Source organism: Trichoderma camerunense, assembly GCF_050948025.1.
Source record: "Trichoderma camerunense strain CBS 138272 chromosome Unknown V8C40scaffold_18, whole genome shotgun sequence".
Taxonomy (NCBI): Eukaryota; Fungi; Ascomycota; class Sordariomycetes; order Hypocreales; family Hypocreaceae; genus Trichoderma; species Trichoderma camerunense.
Genome location: NW_028145352.1, coordinates 87,635 through 110,459, shown reverse-complemented (window position 1 = coordinate 110,459; position 22,825 = coordinate 87,635). Strand labels below are relative to the sequence as shown.

The window sequence follows — 22,825 nt, the reverse complement described above, 5'->3', positions numbered from 1 at the left end:
CAAAGTGAATGAAGCTCCGCATTTTCGTTTGCCTGCACATCAGATGAATTGATTCACTTCCGCAAATATCTGCCTAACTCACTTGAATCGTTTTACAATCAGAACCAAATGGAGTTTCAAATATCCCAGAATCTCAATATACTCTTGTATATAACTCTCCAACTCCGAACTCTTCACCAGATCCATATCTTCTCTTCCAACCCTCTTGAAATACGCCCCTGTGCCTGGTCTGAACCGAGAGGTGAGTGTTTCATAAAAAAAAAATGCCATAAAATTTGTCTTCATGACTACTCAGGCCTCCGATGATCTATTCGCTGACCATATTCTCAGGTAGATGAACGATTGACCATGGCCTACACAAATATCAACAATTCCTCACAGTTTCGACAGAGAGCATTCAATCAACAGACTTTCGGTCAATTATATGAAGACAGAGAATGGACTAGCGGCGTCAGCAGTTGGGGCCGTCAAGAGTTGTTCGCGGCCCGTGTGATTCACACGGAATGCAGGACCTATATCAAGCCATTGAAAGGATTTTACTCTGATCCTGACGAACATCTCAGTCAACTATTAAATGAATTTGTTAATAATATGCCAAGTCTGGATGACTTGGGTCAGAAATGGGATCCTGAGCTGGTTCGAGGAACCAATCCGGAGAGTCTGGGCCTTGTCTGGGCAGCTCTAGCAGAATTTGTTCGAAGAGAGAAGCTCTCTCGTCCTGTGGCCGCTCCTCCTGCTGCCAGTGGTTCCACAAGACCTCCAAGGTTAGCAGCTGACAGATCTCGGGAAAAGACCCAGGACGTGCAGCGGATTACAGGAGAGTTTCGAAGTTCTCGAGCTTCTTCAACTACGAGTAGTTCATCAGGCTCCCTCTTGGGTTATGTTGAGCCTACGGACATGCCTCTTTTGGAGGGTTCGACAATCCGCTTGGTCAGTTCACTCTGTGGACTAATTCTCATCCATGGCCAGAGTCGGATAAGCCCAAGACCATCCTTGATATGGCGGGCCGACAACTCGGTTCACAGTTTCGTCGGCAGTACCACGAACGTCGAACGGACAATCTCTGCTGCTGACGACGGCGGTATCCAGATGTGGGACACTACCCGTCGAGTTTTCAGACAAGTCGCTTTGCTAGAGGCCAAACGAACTTTGGAATTTGCCAAAGAACCAAGGGTGTCAGATGAAGTTCTGGCCCAGATGGTCGGCCAAGCATTGGCTTTACATCGATCCAACAACCCTTTATATGTCGCCGCCAGTCCAGAGAGGTAAGTTCAAAATCCACAGCCCACAATACTCAATCCTACAACCAGACTCGCCTTCTGAAGTTGATCTTTTATACTTATACTGGATGTTCTTATTAGGACAATAACAATCCTGGCGAATGCATATTTTATCAAATTTCATACGTTCGAGTTTCCTCAAGGATATGACGCAAATTACGAACGCCAAAGCATGACAACTCCTGGATGTCATCTGCACGTTTATTCGTCAAAGTGGCTAAATATCCAACGGGCAGATCATAGAAGAAAATTTGTCGCACATTTGTCGGCAATTATCGCTTGGGCCAATAGCCTTTAAATCGTGATGGAGAAATCCCTTGTGGAATCGGCTGGTGGATTGGTGTTTTAGTTATACAGCGCCGAGGAAACATGACTTGAATGCTGTTTAGCGGCATATTAATGCGGACTCAGCTACCTTGATGAGAAGGTGCAGTTAGACTTCTACCTACTATAAGTATCGTGGCAAGTAACAAGTCAAATACCTTGCAATTCATAGTTGAACTACTCAGATGTGCTGTACATGAGTTCACGTATGCACTTCCCCTGTATTTACTCGAAACTTGAAGAGGCCAAAACAAGGGACTACGAGGTGCCATACGAAGTTTCTATGTCATGTCTGATGTGAATATAGAAACTGACGGTATCTTTGGTGTAGCCACTGACCAAGGCAGCCGAGTAGCAGGCCAACCAAAAGGCGGATACTCTCTGCAAGAAGCACACGAATAACATTTATTTTCTACCTCCCATCTGTGGAAATATGAGAAAGCGTGGGAATAAGACAAGGGTATAGAGACTCTTAAACGATAAAACTCTGACTACCGTAGCCTCGCTGAGTGAAGAACTCCATTGATTCTACGGCGGCTGTTGGACTGAGGAACATTTCGATATGGAGGAGTCATTAGGAGATGTGTAGTTCTTGTGCCCCAAATTATCGCCTCGTTCCAGTTCAAATACACACCATCTAGCTATTACGGCCTTGAGAGCATCCAAGTATAAGTGGAATGGCTCGTCTTCATGTTACTTGAGTGTGACCCCCTTGAACTATTCAATACTCGTAAGAATCCTTGAAAGTCTGATCTTACAGTAGACAGCTGAGAGCTAAAAACTCAATGGATAAATTCACCCCCTTCTGTTGCTTGTCCTTTTCCTTTTGTTTCTACTGCTCGTCCCTTTCCTTTTTTGTTCTATCGCCTGTCCCTTTCCTTTTGTTTCCATCGGAAGGATTTCCCTTGGAAGGATTTCCCTTGGAAGGATTTGACTGTTGAAAGAACCCCCATTGGGAGGATTGTCATTGGAAGGATCTATATTTTTTGGAACTATCAGAGCGGAAAGTCGATCGCGAAAGGTAATAGCAGGCTCAAACGGGATCGTGAAAACCTGAATGGTGATGGGCGCCCATGGCGGTGGAGCGACATTAGGGAATTCGAACATGTCCAACAAAGAAGACGGGAGCTCGGCCTTGAAGAGGTGCATGCATTCTGCAGATTCCGACGAGGTCAAAACATACGACTAGATCATTCTCTTAGTCTATGCCATGTTAATTCTCTTCGCCATAGACGTACCGGATATGTCTTCAACATAGGTAGGAGTTCGGGTCTTTCCCATTCCACATGGCCCCACGTGTTTTGAGCGAGAGCAATCATCAGCGCCGCGATATATGGATCCTTCAATGGGTTTTCCGGGCGAATCTTTTTCAACTGAAGACGGCTTATTGCTTGCATAGGAAGGTTGCTAGAGCTGTATTTCGGAAGATGTACTGATTCTTCTCGAAGACCTTCGACAAAATCACGATCGATATATGCAGCAACCGCATAACTGTTTAAAAAATCGACAGGGTGTGGATAGAACAAAGCATGGCAACTAACATACGTTGTAAGACCATATGGAAAAGCATAACTTTGCCTATCATGGATCAAGAATTAGTTGATGTTCGATAAACGGCACTTCAGCTCAAGTATGAGTAAGGTAGCTCTCAAGAACAATTCTGAAGGGCGAGTACAAACCAAGGTGAGACTTCAAATGGGCCTTGCTCCTCTTCGAACAAACTACTAACGCAGTATATGCGCTCGTAATAGTCATGGTAGTTGTCGTAATAATCATTTATGCGAGTTAAACCAGCGCGTTTACCAGTATACTTTGAGATGCCTGGTGGCGGCGCAAGAGACGGTTCGCTGAAGGAGATCTGTAGAAGCTCAAGCTGACGGTTGGTCCAGCGTAGTGGATCGACAAGGATCCTTTCTCTGCAATAGCGACGGGCAATTCCGTAGAGAGACAAGGCATCTGGAGGAGATGAAGGCCATGGTGGTTGTGATGGTGCTGACGCATCGGTGCCCTCGACGCTTTGCTGCGAGTTGGATGTATCCATATTGTGCGAGGTTCAAAATATTGATGTGTTGATTCGGGCGTTTCGTGCCAAAAGCCAACTGTGGACGTTGCATGGCGGAAGAGTAGAACCGAATTGAATTGAAGTTGTAGTGGGGGGGTTTAACGGTTACGTTAGTACCTACCTACCTATAGTAGTACTACCTAGGTAGTAATCAGTGCGCTTCACTCAAGTACAGGTACCTAGTAGTAACGTACTGGGCTGACCTAAAGCACTTAAAGTTGTAGGTGCGTGTAATCACCAGCGGCTCTGCTTCGTGATGGCGTATGGTGCAATTCCCGGTGCGCTTCTTCCTCGAGTGAATGATGTAATGAGAATGGATCGTAATTGAAATTTCGCCAATCTAGGCCCTTGCCATGCGCGCATTCGTATTTTACCTGTCGACGCGTTTCTTCAGATGCAACCCGGTGTCAAGTGGTACTAATAAATTCAGGCGCAACTGTTTGACTCATTCCCTTGCATTGTCCCAGTCATTGGTTGCGCAAACCCGTCGCCCTGCCAGCATAAATATACCTACCTACCTTAGTACTAACCTTAATACCTACCTACTAGGTACCAGGTAGTAGGTAGTAGTAGGTACTCAGGTACTAGGTATGTAACGAAAGGGAAGCAGAACGCTTGGATTCGAGATACTTACACAGGCGTTGCAATTTGACCTCGCGTATCCTCCTTCCATACCTAGTACATTAGCTGCCGGCTTGGCGCTGTTACAGTATGCACCCGCAAGTTGAATGAACTCATGTGGTATTTAAATATTACGATTATTCACGAGAGTCTTTCAATATACATGTCAGCTTTCAGGCGTTCAGGTAGATGCTGAACTGATTTTGGCATCTTTCTGCTAGGAATACGGAAAATTATGGACTGAATGAAGACTTCGATAGAATCCCCTCTCTGAAGACGCTCTGGCTATCCTTATGGCACTACTTAAACGAGATAATACTATTTAATCTGAAAGCAAGCGTATATAGGTAATAGAAAGAGGAAACAGGACATAATATTATACGGGCATATCGGAATCATGATTAAATTCCTGGCACTCTTTAACGCTGGAAAATGCAACTGACATCACCTGTCTTGGTGGCATGTTTCATCCCATTTTCTGTAAAACATTTTGTACATATCTACACCAGCCTCGTTTTAATTCTGAACTCATCTTCTATTTACCTGTCGACCATTGCCAGGATATTGCTATGAACAACATAAGCTCATTGCCTGCCAAGGCCACATCTTTGAGCCCCCCGATCAAGCCGCAAGTCAATCTCGACAAATGGCTTCAAGACATCAGATCGTGCGAGCCTTAACCGCCCCAAGCTCCATCACATTGTGGAAAAAAAGGTTGACACAATCTCACCCACCCACCACACGATCGCTCAGTAGCTCCTCGCCTCGGAGCGAACGGCGAAACGGCAGAGCTACATCTGATCCAACAAACATCCCCGGCCTAAACCCCCATGGAAACCCAACAGCAGGGCAAACTAAGAATGGGCAGTTGATTCCATCATCCTGTTAGAAAAGTCGGCCTATGGACTGGGCGCCCTTCGGCATGATGTGGCTTCATGTTCCCCATTGTAAGCATTACACCCGTTCTAAGCGGGCGGCTGCTCTTGTTAGCAAATTGAATGCTAGCACCGGCTAAACAGCCACCCAATCCATTTTACTTGTTTAGTTGTGCCTCTTATCTTCATAATGGCCAAACTTTGTTAAAGCCAAGCATTTTCTTGTGAAGCGGGTGCTTCGGCACTGTGTGGTGAGGTGGTTGTGGATCGAGGTTGGTGGAGGCCCGAGAAGTGTGAGAATTGTTGCTTTCATATATAGAAGCTGAAAGAGCTCCTGTTCTTCTTCTCTTCTTTCACCTTTCTTCTCCTCGAGATTAATTTACAGCCAGATTTACACCACTTTTAAAACTTCAACTCCCGAAACACCTTCAAAATGGCGCTTGCAGCCAATCTCACCAACTCAGCTCTACGAGCGGCCTCTATGTTCTGCTATGTCATGACATGGATTTCCGCCATTATTGTCGTTGGTATAGTGGGCAACTGGTTGGAGCGGTTTTCAAACCGGGGCGTTGATATCGTGTACATGGAAGTCATTGTTTGTCTCTCGTTTCCCCAGCTTGTCATCCTTCTATCTAACATGTGTGCGCCAGGCTGTCATAACAATGGTTGTGTACCTCGCTGGAGCGGTTTTGCCATGCTTACCCAAGTATGGCGGTGTCATGGCGCCTCTGCATCTCATCTTCAGCTATCTTTGGCTCACGGCATTCATCTTTGCCGCTCAGGATTGGAGCCACCATCGATGCAGAAATTCGATCCCTCGACCTGGGCTCTGTAGCCGGAAGCATGCAGTTGAAGCATTCACCTTCCTTGCCTTGTAAGTGAACAAAGCCATTTTCTCCCCCTGAACTCTCTCTAACACAGCTAGCTTCTTCATCTTGTGCAATCTCATCATTGAGACACTCCTCTTCAGAGCTCACCGACGAACCAACGCTGGCACCACTGGTACTCACCATGTTACCAAAGAGCGACCAGCTTCTGGTGTTTCTGGCGTGTCTGGAGAAACTGGCACCACTGCACCACCGCCGGCTGCCGCCGCACCGGTCAACAACGGCACCACTGCTGTCTAATTTACGACAGACTTGAATGGAATTGAGGCCTCTCTAGTTTTGATACCCACGTGTGTGAGAGGCACGAGTGTTTGTTTCCCTTTTTTTCCAGTCTGGAGATACCACGAAGACAGAGATTGGCTCTTCAAGTTTCCAAGAAACAAGCAAAAAAACCCAAGGCTTCGTCGAGAGCACCTGAACCGTAATTTCTCGTCAAGCTACACCAGTTGTTTAATCAGATCGGCATAATAATAGTGTACCTTAAACAACAATTAATAATACGTAGTGAGTAATTTGAAAATAAAAACAAAAAAACCCAAAACTTGGCATCATCGTCATCGTGGGTGCATAAAAAGTGGCGGCAATGAGCTCATGTCATGTCAGAACTCTGACGTTTTGACATGTGCGATTTGACAGGACTAGCTGCAGCTTGTCCCGGAAGCTCAGCTCCAGCTATCTCTCACTTCCCACACAGTAAAAAAAAGGAACTGTATGAAGCTCAAGGGTCTTAAGGTTGTAGCCCAAGCCCGGTGAGGCTACTCTACAGGCTCTTGGGGACGCTTCTTGATGCGCCCTCCGAAACTGCCGGGCTTGCTCTGGGCTGACAGCAATAGCGCACAGTTCGATCCAAAGCGCCATTGACGTGATGTTTACAACCGCCTCACCTGAGATATCCAGAAGTTTGGATTTTCCACTTTTGCGGGCGGTTTAGTGAGAAAAAAAAGTTCCTTCGCCTATTGACTCCGATCCCTAGGTAGTCGGCCGACAGAATTCACCTATGAAATGAGCTCAGTGAGATTGGATGGAGGAAAGGTTGTCCGGACGGAGAAAATGATTTGCGGCATCCCGCCTCTGAGTCTGCCTCAGAGTCTGCCTCAGTCTGAGTCCAAGTTCTCAGAATCTGTTACTTGATAGCGCTGGAGTGCAAATTGATCTCTAGTTTACCGAGCTTGCCGTTGTCCCAGACCAGTCGAAGAATATTCAACTAACCCCGTCACCTGATGTGCTCGATCCATTTCCGGAGAAGCTATCACGAGGTTGAAGAGCTTGAGCTTCGTGGCTAACCGCTAAGGTTATTTAGGGCGCCATGCCACAACGGGTAGTTCGCTCATTAGTCACTCTTTGCCTCAACACCATCCATCGATCGCACGGCAAAGAAGCCACCGTTGTTCAGTAAAAGCATGGTGGCGTGTGTCCGCCATCAGCTATTGGTCACAGCCGGATCATGGAGCTGTGCGCAAGATGCAGTTCCATCACCCTCGGCGCTCTGAGTCAAGACTTGCCTGCCAGCCTGGCGTCTCGATCGGGGACCAAGCAGGGCATGGTGTTGCGTGAAGATGGCTCTACCCTGGCCCGGTCGGCAACAGATTGCCGATTGTGTGCCCTCATTCAAGAGACTCTCTTCAGCAGCCTCCAAAGCTCCGTCAGCCAGGATGATCCACAAGCGATGCTTTCGTTAGCTCCGGATGCTGTTGTTCTCGAGCCAAAATCAGACTCACAGGGATCGACCTTTCCTGACCCTCCAACCGGGGGCTCGCATCTGACGGGGTTCAATGTCACTGCAACCGAGTTAACCACTGGACAGCTACTACAAGCCAAGATCCGGCTCTACACACACGGGCAACGTATGTGGGCTTACGGCCAAATGTTGAGCATGATTGACTTACAGCTATAGATAGACAAAGGCCCACATTTCCGCCATGATATTGTAGGCAGGCCACAACTGCAAGGGCCAGCGTGTGATGAAGCGTTTTCATTGCTCGGAAGATGGGTAGAGGCATGTAAAAGGGATCATGCTGGCTGCTGCGAAACGCTATCAGGGAGCGTCATTGATGAGTCTCAGCTTCCCCAACTACCAAGTCGGGTCATTCAGGTTTCCGGGAGCAGCGTCAGACTGCTGCCGTCAAGAGGCCGACATGGAAGATATGCGTCCTTGAGCCATTGCTGGGGCTCTTCTGGGAGGCCACCCTTGAAGACAACTAAGGCAAACCTCCAGAAGCATCTGCAAGATATTCCCTGGGCTTCGATTCCAAAGACGTTTCAAGACGCGATAACCGTTGCTCGCAGTATAGGTCTCGCCTATGTCTGGATCGATTCGCTCTGCATTGTGCAAGATGACCACCAGGACTGGTTGAAGGAATCAAAGCGCATGGGCTCTATATACGAGCAGGCTGAAGTCACTATCGCTGCTTCTCATACCCCGGGCTGTTGGGAAGGGTTCCTCTTCCCTCGGAATCCGCTGCCTCCCTCCGTAGAGATTCCCAGCTTCTTCTCCCAGGACAGTGATATATCTAATGCGTCCGGGATACAAGTTTTCGCAACTGTTCGACGGGATACTGCGGCCAACACCTTTCCAGAATTTGGTACACTCAACAGCCGCGCCTGGGCTACTCAGGAATGGCTTCTGTCTAGGCGCATAGTTTTCTTCACCAAGGGAGCCATCATCTGGTCGTGCAAAGCCATCACACAGCGCGAGACAGGCGAGAGATGCTATAGTATATCACGGAACACACGCTGGAAGAATATCATAGAGCAGTACAGTGATCGCCAGTTGACCTATGCAACGGACAGGCTGATTGCGCTCGAGGGCTTGCGAATGGAGCTGGGGAAGAAGATTGCGTGTGAATATGCCTTTGGTGTCTGGAAGGAGTCTCTTCCCAACCAATTGCTCTGGCAAGTGACCAAGAGGATAGACGGAGCAGCCATTTCAGATCCTCTCAAGTTGCCAACCTGGACATGGGCACATGTTCCGTGCGGCGTGCGATTTTTGGCCATCGACAAAGCCAAAAATCTGTGTGGCTCAGTTGCTTTGGGAGATGACAACTCGAGGCGAATGAGTCTCCAAGCACGAGCGAAGCGCATTTCAGCTGTCACAACAGTCTTGCACTCTAAGCAAGGAGATGCCGTTACCGAGGCCATCTACGCGGATATCAACACATCTCATGCCAAGTTGACCAGCTCCATGGCAAAATTCATACCGGCCCAAGATGGGTCTTCCATTGGATGGGCCGTCTTCGATCTCGCCTCGGAGGATGTCACTGTTGGAGAAATCCTGGCTGTGGCTCTCATGGGCAGCATTAGCCGGCGAGACGAGGAAGCCGAGCGACGCCTTGGGAAGACCGTCTCAAAGAAGCTTCGACACTATTGGATGTTGATGATACGGCGAAGGAGTGATGGCAGATATTATAGAATAGGAGTAGGAAAGACGTATGGACAAACGTGGTGGCAAGATGCCGCTGTTAGGACGTTTGATTTGGTATAGATGATTCCAGTAAGGTAAAATGTAGTAGAGCCTTCAAATCCGGAATACGGTGCTGATGCAGGCTACCTATTCATTACCTCCAAGGTTCAATGTTTACGTATGAATGGATGATTTACTGCAGAATCAATCTGAAAAGTGGAAATACCTAGATTCACATGCCCTTGAACAAGCTGATGTAATCAATCTGCGTCATTGATGGAACTCTGCAACATCGTGGAGCTTCTGCCCACTGCAAATGCCCACTGCAAAAAGACCCCGCCATGAAGCTGCAGTCGCTGCAAGCTCAGGGGGTTGAAAAAGGTTGATGCCTTGCGGCCTCACGAGCAGCCGCGCCCGCTGATTGGCCAGCGTGCTAGTCTAGCGAGTCTAGCACTCAACAACAGGGCCAGCATAACGGACACCTATTCGCCAGAGCTCGTGCACAAGAGTCGACATTCGTCACCTCCCAACAAGGAGTTTTCAACCAGAGCGACGAGATACGCGGCGGAACAGGCTGCAGAGAAGCGAGGCCACACCGAACGAAACACGCTGCGGCTTTGCTCGGAGTGCCCAAGGCGCGTGGAGCTCTCCGCATCGCCCCTCTGAAGCCCCAGCTGGGAAGCTCTCCTCTTGCGCAACAGGCCTTCTCGATGAACCCTCGCAGTTGAATTTGACGTGCCGGAATGGGCTCGAATGTTGGCAACGGCATTGGCGGAATGGATCTAAGCGGCGCAATGCAGGGCAATGGCTCTAACCAGCCCCAGGCCACTGAATACACGCTCCAGGGCGTGATGCGTTTTCTGCAGACAGAGTGGCACCGACACGAACGCGACCGAAATGCCTGGGAGATTGAGAAGCAAGAGATGAAGGGGAGGATCGCCAACCTCGAGGGTCAGGCTAGGAGGGCAGACGCCACGCAAAAGGCGCTGAAGAAATATGTGTCCATCCTGGAGCGCAAGATCAAGGACCAGGCCGCGCAGCTCAAGGGCACCGCGGTTGCAGAGGACGCCGACTTGGCAAAGAAGGAGAAGGATCGCGCCGCCAAGATCCAAGAGAAGCTGCAATGTGCGACATGCCTTTTGTTTCCCCTTGGTCATATTAATCTTGGATTTGCTTGTTGCTGACCACAGAACCAGCCTCATCGGAGAGCCAACCGGTCCCAGGCGTCGAAGGCGTCGAGGTCGAACGAACCGACGACGAAACGCAACGAACAGAGCTCAAGACATTCCTGGATCAGTGCCAGTCTGAATTTATGTATCTTATGATCACCCCGGCGAATCCTCTACCACCGCGCGAATCTCCTCCGCTGCCGATTCTGGAAGATTTACGAGAGGCTGAGGCGTTTGGCATGCCCGGCGCGCAGCTCATGGAGCGTCAATACCAAATTCCTATGCGACAGGGCCCAAACCACATGCAAGATATGAACTCAAGACAACACCAGGGCCAAAACTCTCTACCGCCGATGCAGCAGCCCCCATCCAAGTTTGCCCCAAACGCTCCTGATATGCAGCCTCAAATGGTGCGCGCTGTGAACGAGCATCAGCAGCAGTCTATCTTTCATAACTCTAACGACTGGCAGCAACAACAGCAACAGCAACAGCCCATATCGGTGACAACGCGCCCCGTGGAAGATGGCATGCCGCGCTCCAACCACTCTAATGAAACGCTGGGCGGGATAGAGGAGTCTGTAGAGCTGAGAGAGAAGCCGCCTGCCGCTCCAGACCCTGAAGGCTGGGAGTTCCCTGACGGCTCATTCCCAGAGCCCGCAACTGGCCACCCACCGTCACAAACACCCTCTTACCGATCCGACACCGATGCTTTCCCAAACGCAGACTATTTGTCAAAGTCCCCGAGCCGGGGTCCAGGGACCCATCGAAGAAAGAGCTCCATGTCCAAGAGGCGTGGCAGTGATCACGACATAGGCGCAAGCCAAAAAGCTGAGAGCGCAAGCTTCAAGCTACGATTTGGGCTAAGGGGCCACCTCAATACCGTTCGAACTGTCATCTTCTCCGGTGGCGGCAGCCCTGGCGAGCCTGAGATTTGCACTGCTGGCGATGACGGCATGATTAAACGATTTCACATCCCGCGACTGGACGGTAACGCTGCGGCCTCAAACAATGCGGCTTCGGATCTAGACGTAACCGCAAATTTTACCCACCGCGGCCATAATGGAGCTGTTTTGTCGCTCGCGGCATGGTCTCCCGCGCCCAATTTCTCTACTGGCGGCCGCGCTCAGGGTGATGGCTGGATCTTCTCCGGAGGCCAAGATTCTACGATTCGAGTCTGGGAACGTGGTAGGGTCGATCCCAAGGCCACGCTGGAGGGACATACAGATGCTGTCTGGGCAATCTGCGTCCTGCCCACAACACTGGGCGCGGTCTTTGGCAGCTCCAGCAACTACGGAGCTCCTGACCGCATCCTGCTCGTCTCCGGCGCGGCTGATGGGACTGTACGACTCTGGTCAGTCAGCGCACCCCCTCAACTGAGCTCGCCGCAGCCTGGATCAACTCGAGCCGCATCAGGACGCGGAGGACGCGTGCGCGGCAACTCGATGAGCTCTGGCAGCGGTTTCTCCAACTCTCCCCAACCCACCGTGGCTTCCAACTCCCCCTTCAACCACACACTCGTACACGTCTTATCCAGGCAAGATGGATCCAAGGCGAGCCCAACTTGCATCACGCCGCTCGGAAGCTCGGGTGAAACGTTTGTCGTCTCGTATTCGGATGCCGCTGTCCTGGTGTACGATACAAAGACAGGCGAGCAGGTTGGCTACATGGACAGCCTAGAGACGTACGACGGCTCCATAAAGACGAGCGTCAATGCCGTGGTGGCCACTACAATCGGGTTGGACCAAGGCAACCAGCATCATGGAACCAATATCGGCGGAGAGGAGGACCCTGCCATGGGAGGACCAACGGGCGGACGGTCCATGGCTGGCTCTGGCGTGGAAGGCACCATCATTTCTGGCCACGAGGATCGCTTTGTACGATTCTTTGATGCCAATAGCGGTATGTTGAACCTTGGTCTACATGACAAATAATGACAGGAAAAAATGCTAACATGTCTCATAGGTCAATGCACATATAACATGCTGGCTCATCCTGACGCCATTTCTAGCTTGTCGCTCAGCCCAGACGGGCGCGAGCTGGTGAGTGCCGGTCACGACGCCTCGCTCCGGTTCTGGAGTCTGGAGAAGAGGTCATGTATTCAAGAAATCACAAGCCATCGGGTAATGCGGGGAGAGGGAATTTGCACATGTGTATGGAGTCAGGACGGCAAGTGGGTGGTTAGCGGAGGAGGCGACGGCATTGTCAAGGTGTTTGCACGATAGTGGCGATGGCATAAACAATGGGTTTTCGTTTTGTGTGTTTTTCTTCTTCTCTTTTTTTTCTCAGAACGAGTGACGATGGTGATGATGAATAGAATGATGGACCAAGGGAATGGTTGGTAAGATGTTCTGGGAGGAATCTGTGTTTTCTCAGGGTGAGAGTGTATAAATGTGTAGCGTGTACATGTGTTGAGGCTCGTCGATACCCGGCAACATGATGACTGTGCGCCACCGGCCAATTTGCTTTCCGTCTATTTCTGCTTGATGAACACTGCCCTGCTGACTGCGTTGTATACTGTTAATATGTCCATCGTGAAATAGTGGTGTGCGATGTTGTCGCGGGCTATGAAGATAGAAGCAATGAGGATTAGAGGCGGTGCTTGGAGTATATAGAATAAAATAAGCACATCGGTTTTCAAGCAAGATCCGCTACAACAGGCGCGCAACGCCTGAAATCTTCCGTAGTATAGTGGTCAGTATGCAAGCTTGTCACGCTTGAGACCCGGGTTCAATTCCCGGCGGGAGAGATCCGCCAAACCTCAAAGAGGTTGATTTTTTTGCCCTTCTTTTTTCTTCTTCTCATCTATATAAACAGCTGACTACTACCCACTTACCCTCGGACTTTTCTTCTCCGTCGCTGCAGCTGCTCTTACAATATTTCCCTTCGTCTTTTTTTCCTTTTTCTGTCTAAAAGCTACCCCACGAAGGGGTTGCTACTTCGTCTCGCTTACGCGCGTGCATACCGCCATACGCAACGAAATGCCGGGCCGATCGGCATCTTCAACCCGATAGCTGGCGTGGGCGCTGCGGCGCAGGTGGATGCTCCCGGGAAATACGGCATGCAAGTTGCAGGCATCCAGTGGCCGATTCCGTCCAGCTTTTATAGTAGATACGCGTTCAGGCTGTGGAGAGAGGAGCGCAGATAGAGACGGCGGCTGGTTCTAGAATTTTGAATGTCTTCACAATGGGGAATGGGAGGAGGGTCGCGTGTGGGTTTCATAATAGACCCAGCCCATTCGTTGACGCTTGTTCCATGTACCTGACACACAATCCGGCACGGATTTGCCATCGGGATGTGGTGCGACATGGGGATGGGCAATGCGGAACGGCAACGGGTGAGGTGAGGGATGCGTGATTGGGGCGCCAACGGAATGCATACACTCGTAGCTGGGCATTACGAATACTCGCGCTTTGAGCAGCCAGTCATGAGCAAAGCCAAGAATACCAAGAAGAGGGAAAATCCCTGCCGTGCATTTAGTTTGATGATTTTGGTTGTGTCGTGTGCCCGTTTACTCTTGTGGTGCTCCGTACTAGAGGACAAAAGGGAAATGATGTTCCCTCTCCTTAAACAGTCGAACCTTGTATCAGGGGGGGTGAGGAGGGTTTGTATTAATGAAAGGAGATTTGCGCCTATTAGCTCACGCGCAAAAGACACATCCTGGGTCGGAGGTTTACAATTGCCTGTCTGTAACTCTGAGTACATATGAGTAAATTAGTACTGGATACTCGGTGGTTCGCGGCGCTGGCCTTTGCTAGAGCAAGTGCTGGATACTTGCCTGCTCCGTTTGAGGACGTGTTTGCCGGGATTGATTGGACAGGAAACGTCTAGCGGCGAGGCGCCTGGTGGCTTGCAGCAATGACGCAGGGTGGTGGGATGAGGGAAAGCGCACACGAGTGGTTGCCAGGAAGGGTTTAGCGCGGCGTGGTTTTGGGGAGGATTGTGGATGGAATTGATTTGTCTGGGGGAAGGAGCTGAGAAAACTGAGAACTGAGAAAGTTAGGAAAGTGCGTACCGATTAACTGAGATTAAGGAAAATACTGTGCAATAGGAGAGAATAGAGAAACAACATCTACAGCTGTGATACTGTGCAATACTGTGTGTAATTCCTACATATTCGTCTCTTAGTAAGATTCATATGGAATCTCTTCTCGCAATTCCACATATCCAGCAATGCCACACACACTTCTTCTCTCTCTCTCTTTCTCCGGACTTTTACTCGCCTTGCCTTGTCCTTGGCCTATTTCTCCATCGCTCCACCGGCATGACCCTCGCCCGTCCGTTTCAACCAGCCGGCCTGCATTAGCGTGCTGATACCACTGCTCCAGTCCTCCAAGCACGGATGCAAAGGCAACGAGGGACGGAAACCAAAAAGCAAAGAGGCTAGTTTGATCCGAATCATCGGTTGGGCGTGGCGATTACGCAGCCTTTGTCCGGCCGGGGTGTGTCTTGTTTGCGTCTCGCGGGAAGGACGAAAGAAAAGAAGGGGGAGGGGGGGACAAAGGCGAAACTTGGGCCGCTTGGCCGCCGTCATTGTGCTGTCAGCCGCGTACACGTAACGGTGTTGGCGGTTGAAGGTTATTAGACAAGGAGATATTAAGAGGTGGAAACTTATCTGCTGATTCGCTCCTACACGTACATTGTTGCAGATTCTGGTTTCTTTGCGAGGATATTTGGGTGCTAATCACTGCTGCCATCATCATCGCTACTGTCTGCTATTACTGTTGCTATTCTTTCTGCATCTTGTTTCTTTTCCTTTCTTTTCATAACTGTCATTATAAAAGAACACAGACAAAGAGCTTGGGTACACCAATTCTGCCCGTCAAAGCTCTTGGCAGGGCTGCTGCAGTTGTCACTCATGCGCTCCAACAGCTGCACACGCCCACACTAAAAGCACTCGCCAAGTACATACACACCCACCGCATCCTTGCCGTTTCTCCAGACCTTGGCCTTGTCTTCATCTCTCCCTCCCCTTTCTCGCTTCCTCTTTTTCCTTTTTCATTACAAGTATTTCTCCTTGTGTTGTGTAACTGAAGCGGCTGTTGGATTTGTTTCTCTTAGTTTCCGCTTTATCGATTGTTCTCCTCCCTTTTGTCTTGGATTCCTATACTCGCGTGGAGCTGCTCTCCTTCAGAGGAGCCCGGACGATCTACCCACTTGATACACATCTTTTTTTGGACACAGGGCCCCCTTGGATCTTCTCGACGGGACCAGTAGCTCCATATATTCTCCCTTGGAAGATTCCAATCTGCAACTCAGCAATCCGAGATCCGAAAGACAAGCTCAACCTCGATTTCTCGCCTCTGCACATCTTCTTCGCCGCCATGATACCCTCATCCTGGACATCGATCCTCTTGGCCGCCTGTGCCTTCTCCACAGCATTCGCCTCACCAACCTCGCGCTTCCAACGCACAAAACGGTTGACGCCCAAATACTTCACCGAGCCCGGTGGCAGTCTTGCGCGTAGCCACTATGACCAGCGTTACTTCAAGGGCGAGGTCTCCTACGAAGAGCACCGCGATGTGCTGCGGCAGTTGATCCGCAGCTACCTGACGACACTACACGAGCACGGCGTCGAGACTTGGCTGGCGCACGGCACGCTGCTGGGCTGGTGGTGGAACGGGCAGATCATGCCGTGGGACTACGACCTGGACGTGCAGGTGTCTAACAACACCATGACGTGGCTGGGCGAGAACATGAACCGCACCGAGCATACGCACACCTTCAACGACGTCTCCAAGACGTACCTGCTCGACGTCAACCCGCACCACGTCGATTTGACTCGCGGCGACGGCATGAACATCATCGATGCTCGCTGGATCGACACCAGCAATGGCATGTTCATCGACATCACCGCCGTGCGCGAGCGCGATGCCGGCATGCCCGGCACCTGGAGCTGCAAGAACAATCACCGCTACGGAAGCCAGGACCTGTGGCCCATGCGCGTCACCGAGTTTGAGGGCGTCAAGGCCCGCATCCCCTACAACTTTGAGGACATTTTGCGCGGCGAGTACGGCGACAAGAGCTTGGTTGTGGAAGAGTTTCAGGGGTGAGTTTTGAACAAGAAAATGAAGACAAAGAAGGACGTTGAGCGGCTGTCGTTGCGACAAGTCGAGGCTGTGAGGCTTGGCAAAGTCAGCCCCGCGGGACCCCCATCCCCTTGCAGCTTTCGGCAGCCCACCTCCTTTTCTTTCTTTTTCCCCCGTTTTCCCATGATTTGATTTCCCCTTGCTAACATCGATTTTTTTTAAGTCATCGCTGGAACCGCGACATTAACGAATGGGTCAAGATGAGCGACGACGAAATGAAGCAGCGCAGGGAAGCCGCCGAGCAGCGCAAGAGAGAAGAGCTCGAGAAGAAGGGCCAAAACTAATCCTACCAGATTAGTATTTTTCGAGATTCTTTTTTTTTCTAAATTATTTTCCTTTTACGGGTATTTTATAGGAGGGGGAAGGGTAAAGGGCGAAAAGCAACAGGGCATTTCAGGCGTTTTTGTTTCTCGAGACGGTTACTTTTAGGGTGTGCCTTTTTTCCGTTATATATATCCCTTGCCGTGTAATTGGTTTACTGTATATAGTTGGATACCAGGCTTGGTTAATGAGGCATGTCTATTACATTCCGTGTGAGGACGGTGGGTTTACTTTACATCTACCTGTTGTGATCTTTGGAAATGTTTGAACTTTATATAGGTATATATAGGTGTATATATAAACACATATAATCATGCCCATCAGATATAACACACCTGCCCAATGCCACTATACACCCGCCTCATCAGCCAGCGCCGTCATTATCCATCTCTTCCACACACGCATGTCTTTCTCATCACGCTCATCCTCATTCCATCCTCCAATCCTCGCCCCCGATCCCAAATCCACCAACGGCACCAAACTCGGCCTTCCATGCGCACACTGAAACGGGAACGCACATTTCGCAAGCCGTCGCACGAGTTGCTCGCACTCTTCAGCCGAAAGAGCATCGTTGAACATGATGGCACCTACAACAAATCATCAGCTTAGAACCAAAGCAACATCATACAAAGGGGTCAACATACTTCGACAGGCCCTCGAATGCAGCAACTCGAGGATCCCTCTGGGACAGCCGTGGAAATCCGCCGTACAAGGTCGAGCTCGAGCCTGTTCAGCACTGCGCGGCCGCGGGGGTATTATGCCCTCGTCGTCGAGTTTCCATATCTCCTTGCGCACCAGTTCCACCAAAAGGCGTGGCTCGGTACGACATCGTTCCAGGATACTCGGAGGCAGAGCCGAGACTGCCACCGTACATCCATCCCGCTCTTGTTTCGTCGAAGCTGCTCGTCGTTGGGTCTTATACGGAATGCCCCATGCTTCAAGATGCTCTTGATACCGCAATAATAAATCGTATTCTCGCTCCGAGATTTCAAATATTAGGGGTCGCTGGAGGGGTTCAACGACCGCCTTTAGGATTCCGTCAGAACCATCTCGCTTGAAATAGTCCGCCATGAGTTCCTCCAGACGGCATCTCTCGTCTGCAGCGTGTTGGTCGAGCATCACCAGGGCACACGAGCTGTTCGGCTCTCGCCCGTCTGTCATGTTACTCAGGGGAAGCTTCAATAATATGAACTTCTTATCGACCTGTGCAACGACTTGTGCTGCCGCCAAGGCCGATCGCGACACACGACCCTCGAGGCCGATGGATGCTGCCTCAAACCTGACTCCTCCTTTCTCCTCGTCGCAGCACCGATGCGAGCAGTGATTTGATGCTGCGTCACGCATTGGTTCTGGCGCTTCGTCGTTAATGCGCGGTATACCGGGCTGAGTTGATTCAAAGACGGGGTTCTTCCATGACTTGAGGATGTTTTGTAGCCATTCGCTTGGTTCCTTCTTCTCACTCGCTTCTTTCCTCTCCTTCGGTGCCTCGGGTCTGAATTCCGGCTCGCTCACTTTTAGACGCTTTGCCTTTTCACTTGACAAGTCCTCTGCCACCCTCTTAGGACGTTCAGTAAGCGCCAAGTGGCCTGTTTTAGGTGTATCTTGAGATTCAGCTTCCACCCGCTTTCCACCTTTTGTCCCTGGACTGAGAGGGGCCGAAACGTCAAAGGGTTTGCGGAGCAGTTTGCCTTCCTCGCCAATCAGCCGATCCGTCACAATGGTTTCCGAGTTGGTTGGCCGCCCCGTTTCATGCCTATGCAGCACCTCTTTCTCTAACCTGCGTTCTGTTCGTGGGCCAACTTTCATCCTATTCCATCCGTCAAAAGGACTGTCTGAAAGAGACGAAACTGATTCAGACGATAGAACTTGCGATGACAAAGCTTTTGGAGCTGCCGTTGAGGATGGACGTCCCTTGGCAACCCGGGTTGTGCTACGGTGTGGAGCGGTTGAGAAGACAGACTTGTCTGAAGATGACTGGATCTTTTGGGGGCGCATATGATGCTTCTTCAGGAAGCTATAAATGACCGCCCTCAGCAAGTCTATAATTCTTTCAAGATCCCCACGTGAATGGCTAGAAATGTCATCAACGTCAAAAATATCTTCGGCCCCTTTGAGTGTGATTCGAAGATAGAACATGGGCCATCGGTCCGCCCCTTTGCCTTTCTTTTGATTTGGGCCAGCCCCATCATTGGACATGCCATCTTGGTCAACGATCCCAAAATCCGAAGATGCAAACATTTTGTTCACCTCTTCATACAGAACATTGCTTCCGTACTCGTTTAAGACCGGTAGAATGCCTACACTCATAAACTGGGATCGGCGCGTCGCAACGGGATTCAAAGAAATGCAGCCCTTGATGGTGACGTGGCCGGCAGTTGCTGATACCGGTACCCACGAGTCCACGTCGCCAGAATCTGCCAATGATGCTTGAGTGAAGAACCGTACCGCTCTAGAAATCATGTTTGCATTCTCCGGTGGCTTTAGGCTCAGCTCACGCTGCCCTTTTGCCTCACGCAAGAACACGGTGACCCCAGAGGGCCAAGACACGAGCAAGCCGACTACATCATGAACTAGACGCCCCCATTCCTTCTCAAGCCCAGGCCGGTCCGAGAAGAGGGTAGCCCGGTGTTTAACACGTACGGGAAGAGAGCCAAATAGGTCGTTGACAGCAACTCGCGTGCCGTGATCAAAGATTTGGAATCGATCTCCAGGCAGTGAAGGCGTCTGCCTCTTCAAGAGCTTGCCATGATGGATCGAGATGGTGTTGTGCGAATTGTGCCGATAATGATGAGATGTAACCGTAAGTAAAGACAAAGTACTCAGGGAAGATAAAAACGTTCCCTGTCTACCGTAGAGTCCATGCTGGGGTGGAAATTTGGATGTAACTTAGCACAAGTAGTTAGTATCACGGTCAGGACATGACAGAAACAGCTCCATACAGTAGGGTTTTCCGAGCCCTCCATCCTCTGCAAAGTCACCAGGAACAATTCCAAGCCCATTGTCTTCTACAGTACAGTTTCCTCGACCGTATTCAACATAGACATTGACCTTGGTGGCGCCAGCATCAAGGGAGTTCTTGAGCAGGCCACAGACGACGCCATTGAGGGACGTGATGGTCGACGAGGACCTGATTTTCCCTACGACATCCTCCGGGAGCGGCCTGATGGACATGGCACATGATGCTTGATTGAGCGTAGTCGAGATCGAACCCGAAGATGAGCTGAAGCTGATCTGCCGAGTGTCGTGACACGAGCCAGGGTCATGTAAGATTAGCTGTTACCATTCCGGGCATGGACGGTGAGGCAAGGCCCAGAGCGTCAGGCCGAGTTCAGGGACAACGGAGTACTCGGAGGGACGGAGATTGCCTGTAAGTACACTCCAGAAACCGTATGTACAGTACTGGAGGATTACTGTAATAGCTCTGGAACGAACAGGAGACGGTGGTGGTTGGTTGGTGTTGGTGAATCGGTACTAGAGCAATAGAGGTACATAAGGTACGGCAGAAATGGAGCTTAGCGCCAGGCCCAGTTTAGCAGCGGCATTTCGTCATCGTCAGCTGCTCGGGGCCGCCTTCATGTGATGCCGCATCACGTGACGGACCCCTGCCTTTGATGCCGAAATGATGCTCAACCTCGACTCCGGCGCTATTGTTTCTAGCGTTGCACCATCATGCCCATTCTGGGTATCAACCTCTGTCTCTTCGCGATCCGTCTGTGACTCTTGTCCCTCGCATAACATCTTGCTCGTCACATTCCTTTTTCCCTGCTGCCGCGTCTTGAGAGTTCAATCGTCTGAATCGCCGCCCCCTGCGTGTCGTAGCCTTGCCGAATCCCCTCTCGCCCGTGCAATCTCCATCTGTGCCTGACGCCGTCCAACTACCGCGCCGACGACAAATCTGCCGCCCCTTGGAGCCGCTCCCGCGGCATTCCAACTTGCTCGTCCTTGATGGCGACTACCAACCTTATCGCAGAGGCTCACGGTACTGTCTCCTTGCTTTTCGCGGCCCTCCCTGCGCCTGGACGTGCCCTGTGACAACATCAGGCGTTTCCAGCCCAAGCAGCCTTGAAGCCTTTCCACGGCATTCAGCACTAACAACTAGATAGATGGCCAAGCACAGCAGCGGCGAAGACCATTCTCAACATGGGTCAAGAAGCTCACCAACTTCAAGTCGTCATCGGACGGCGAACGGCAGAAACGACACATAAGGATACGGCGTGGCCCCAAGCTCAACAATCCATATCCCCAGTCCGGGCACGTCAGTAACAACCATGCCAACGGCCAAAGTTCTTATTCGTTCGCTACCGGCCGCACCGACTGTAGTCTCTCTACGCTAGATCAACCAACTCGCTTTTCAGCGGATGGATATGCACCACCGACTGTGGGCAGGAGGAGTTTAACTACGACCATATCCACCGAAACCGAGCCCGATCGCCCTCGATCCGTCATCGCGCCGAGTCGCGCACTGAGTCGCGCGCCGAGCTCTGTGACGGGAACAAGCAGGACTGTTGGAGGAGGACAAGAATCCAGAAGAGGTGGCGATAGCACGTTTTCAAGCCCGTCTCCATCAGTCAGGTCCCTCGCTACAACATTGACCACTATACAATCCTTTGCCCCCCATGGACAGGCCCCGGTGGCTCCCACTCACAGCATCACTCAGTCAATCCAGTTCAGCCAGCCTTTCCCTACGGCTTCCCCGGCATCGGCCATTCCAGCGCATCTTATTCCGGCGAACCACCTGAACACGTACACCACGGCCACGGCCAACAACCTCCTCACAGACAACGCATCCATTCTGACTCTGGCTTCATCGAGCAAACGAGGTCGTCGACGATCGATGGATACCGATGCGTCCGTTCGTGCTCTTGCTCCATCGTCTCTCTGGGGCGGCAGCCGCGAAAGTCTGCCCCTGAGCGTCCTCAGCGCCAACATCGACCCTACGTCCAGCCTTCACAACGCCTCTAGGCTCGGCGCAGAACGCAACAGCATATACTCTGCAACTGGAGTGGCCCCAGCGATCCCGAGCGAGCGCAACAGTCTCTATGCTAAGCAGGGCGACGGTGCAAGCGTCAGGAGCGGCCGCTTAGGACACGGCCGACCCGATAGTATAAGCGGCAGCGTTGCGCTCGCCAGCCCCCGAGAGGTACTTGATAAGAGGAGCCTTGCCGAAAACCGAGAGGACAGCCAGCTAACATCGACTTCCAAGGAGGACTAAACTTGCAACATTCGTTTTGAGCCGACATCTTTTTCATTGTTTTTGTATTGGGCGTTTTGGGGGACTGTGTCCGCATTCTTTAGACGGGCTTATATATACGAGACTGGGTCAAGAACGGGTTTTTGTGCTTTTTTTGTTGTTCTTTTTCTTCCGTTATTTTTTTGTCTTGTTGTCTCTCTGCGTTTCCTTTTCTTTTTTTTATTATTTTCAAACCGGAGGGGTAGAGACTTGAAAGATGTGGCAAACGTGATACCCTATTAACATACGACAAATTGCAAGTGGTTTTTTTCTGTCTTACTTTTGGTTTTCTTTCGTGCACAGAACTGAGCACAGTGAGTGGAATTATGATGTTGAAGTATGGTGATGGACCATGTTAGCATCCGTGCTGTTAGTATTAGGTACCTAGTATAAACCGAGGTTTGATGTAGGTGTAGAATCTGAAATTGAATTCCAACTATACGAAACTACGAGCGTATTCTGGTGATTGTAGCCAACGTATTAATTTACTAAGTTGATCCAATATTACCAAGAAGACATTTGATCCGAGGCTGAAGTTCATGATAGGTCGTTAAGCTTCATCACTGGGAT

At 50.7% G+C, this 22,825-nt stretch overlaps 8 protein-coding genes and 1 non-coding gene across 9 annotated transcripts; 7 read left to right on the top strand and 2 right to left on the bottom strand.

Annotated features, from left to right (window-relative positions):
• Positions 1–348: 348 nt before the first annotated feature.
• On the top strand, positions 349–1,269 carry V8C40DRAFT_269205 (uncharacterized protein; the record flags this gene model as incomplete). The annotated part of the gene is made up of 1 exon (XM_083220057.1): positions 349–1,269. The coding sequence occupies one exon, from the start codon at positions 349–351 to the stop codon at positions 1,267–1,269; it is 921 nt and encodes a 306-aa protein (XP_083069415.1).
• An 847-nt stretch (positions 1,270–2,116) lies between these two features.
• Positions 2,117–3,721, bottom strand: V8C40DRAFT_253634 (uncharacterized protein). Its single transcript, XM_083217664.1, has 3 exons — positions 3,284–3,721; positions 2,843–3,182; positions 2,117–2,789 (listed from the first exon to the last, which is right to left on the bottom strand). The coding sequence occupies exons 1-3, from the start codon at positions 3,643–3,645 to the stop codon at positions 2,400–2,402; spliced, it is 1,092 nt and encodes a 363-aa protein (XP_083069414.1). The 5' UTR covers positions 3,646–3,721; the 3' UTR covers positions 2,117–2,399.
• Positions 3,722–5,560: 1,839 nt separating this feature from the next.
• V8C40DRAFT_253631 (MARVEL domain-containing protein) lies at positions 5,561–6,357 on the top strand. The gene is made up of 3 exons (XM_083217663.1): positions 5,561–5,757; positions 5,813–6,036; positions 6,088–6,357. The coding sequence occupies exons 1-3, from the start codon at positions 5,596–5,598 to the stop codon at positions 6,287–6,289; spliced, it is 588 nt and encodes a 195-aa protein (XP_083069413.1). The 5' UTR covers positions 5,561–5,595; the 3' UTR covers positions 6,290–6,357.
• Positions 6,358–7,330: 973 nt separating this feature from the next.
• V8C40DRAFT_253628 (HET domain-containing protein) lies at positions 7,331–9,652 on the top strand. The gene is made up of 2 exons (XM_083217662.1): positions 7,331–7,893; positions 7,948–9,652. The coding sequence occupies exons 1-2, from the start codon at positions 7,494–7,496 to the stop codon at positions 9,528–9,530; spliced, it is 1,983 nt and encodes a 660-aa protein (XP_083069412.1). The 5' UTR covers positions 7,331–7,493; the 3' UTR covers positions 9,531–9,652.
• A 272-nt stretch (positions 9,653–9,924) lies between these two features.
• Positions 9,925–13,241, top strand: V8C40DRAFT_253626 (WD40-repeat-containing domain protein). Its single transcript, XM_083217661.1, has 3 exons — positions 9,925–10,574; positions 10,646–12,517; positions 12,581–13,241. Exons 1-3 carry the CDS (start codon positions 10,193–10,195, stop codon positions 12,838–12,840), a joined length of 2,514 nt encoding a protein of 837 aa, XP_083069411.1. The 5' UTR covers positions 9,925–10,192; the 3' UTR covers positions 12,841–13,241.
• Positions 13,242–13,292: 51 nt separating this feature from the next.
• On the top strand, positions 13,293–13,364 carry V8C40DRAFT_t180. The gene has a single exon. It is a non-coding gene; the product is annotated as a tRNA-Asp (tRNA).
• Positions 13,365–15,433: 2,069 nt separating this feature from the next.
• Positions 15,434–17,339, top strand: V8C40DRAFT_253622 (LicD family-domain-containing protein). Its single transcript, XM_083217660.1, has 2 exons — positions 15,434–16,664; positions 16,868–17,339. Exons 1-2 carry the CDS (start codon positions 15,940–15,942, stop codon positions 16,986–16,988), a joined length of 846 nt encoding a protein of 281 aa, XP_083069410.1. The 5' UTR covers positions 15,434–15,939; the 3' UTR covers positions 16,989–17,339.
• Positions 17,277–20,514, bottom strand: V8C40DRAFT_253621 (uncharacterized protein). The gene is made up of 3 exons (XM_083217659.1): positions 19,965–20,514; positions 17,670–19,910; positions 17,277–17,612 (listed from the first exon to the last, which is right to left on the bottom strand). Exons 1-3 carry the CDS (start codon positions 20,194–20,196, stop codon positions 17,374–17,376), a joined length of 2,712 nt encoding a protein of 903 aa, XP_083069409.1. The 5' UTR covers positions 20,197–20,514; the 3' UTR covers positions 17,277–17,373.
• A 175-nt stretch (positions 20,515–20,689) lies between these two features.
• V8C40DRAFT_253618 (uncharacterized protein) lies at positions 20,690–22,692 on the top strand. The gene is made up of 2 exons (XM_083217658.1): positions 20,690–21,004; positions 21,129–22,692. The coding sequence occupies exons 1-2, from the start codon at positions 20,971–20,973 to the stop codon at positions 22,235–22,237; spliced, it is 1,143 nt and encodes a 380-aa protein (XP_083069408.1). The 5' UTR covers positions 20,690–20,970; the 3' UTR covers positions 22,238–22,692.
• Positions 22,693–22,825: the final 133 nt, after the last annotated feature.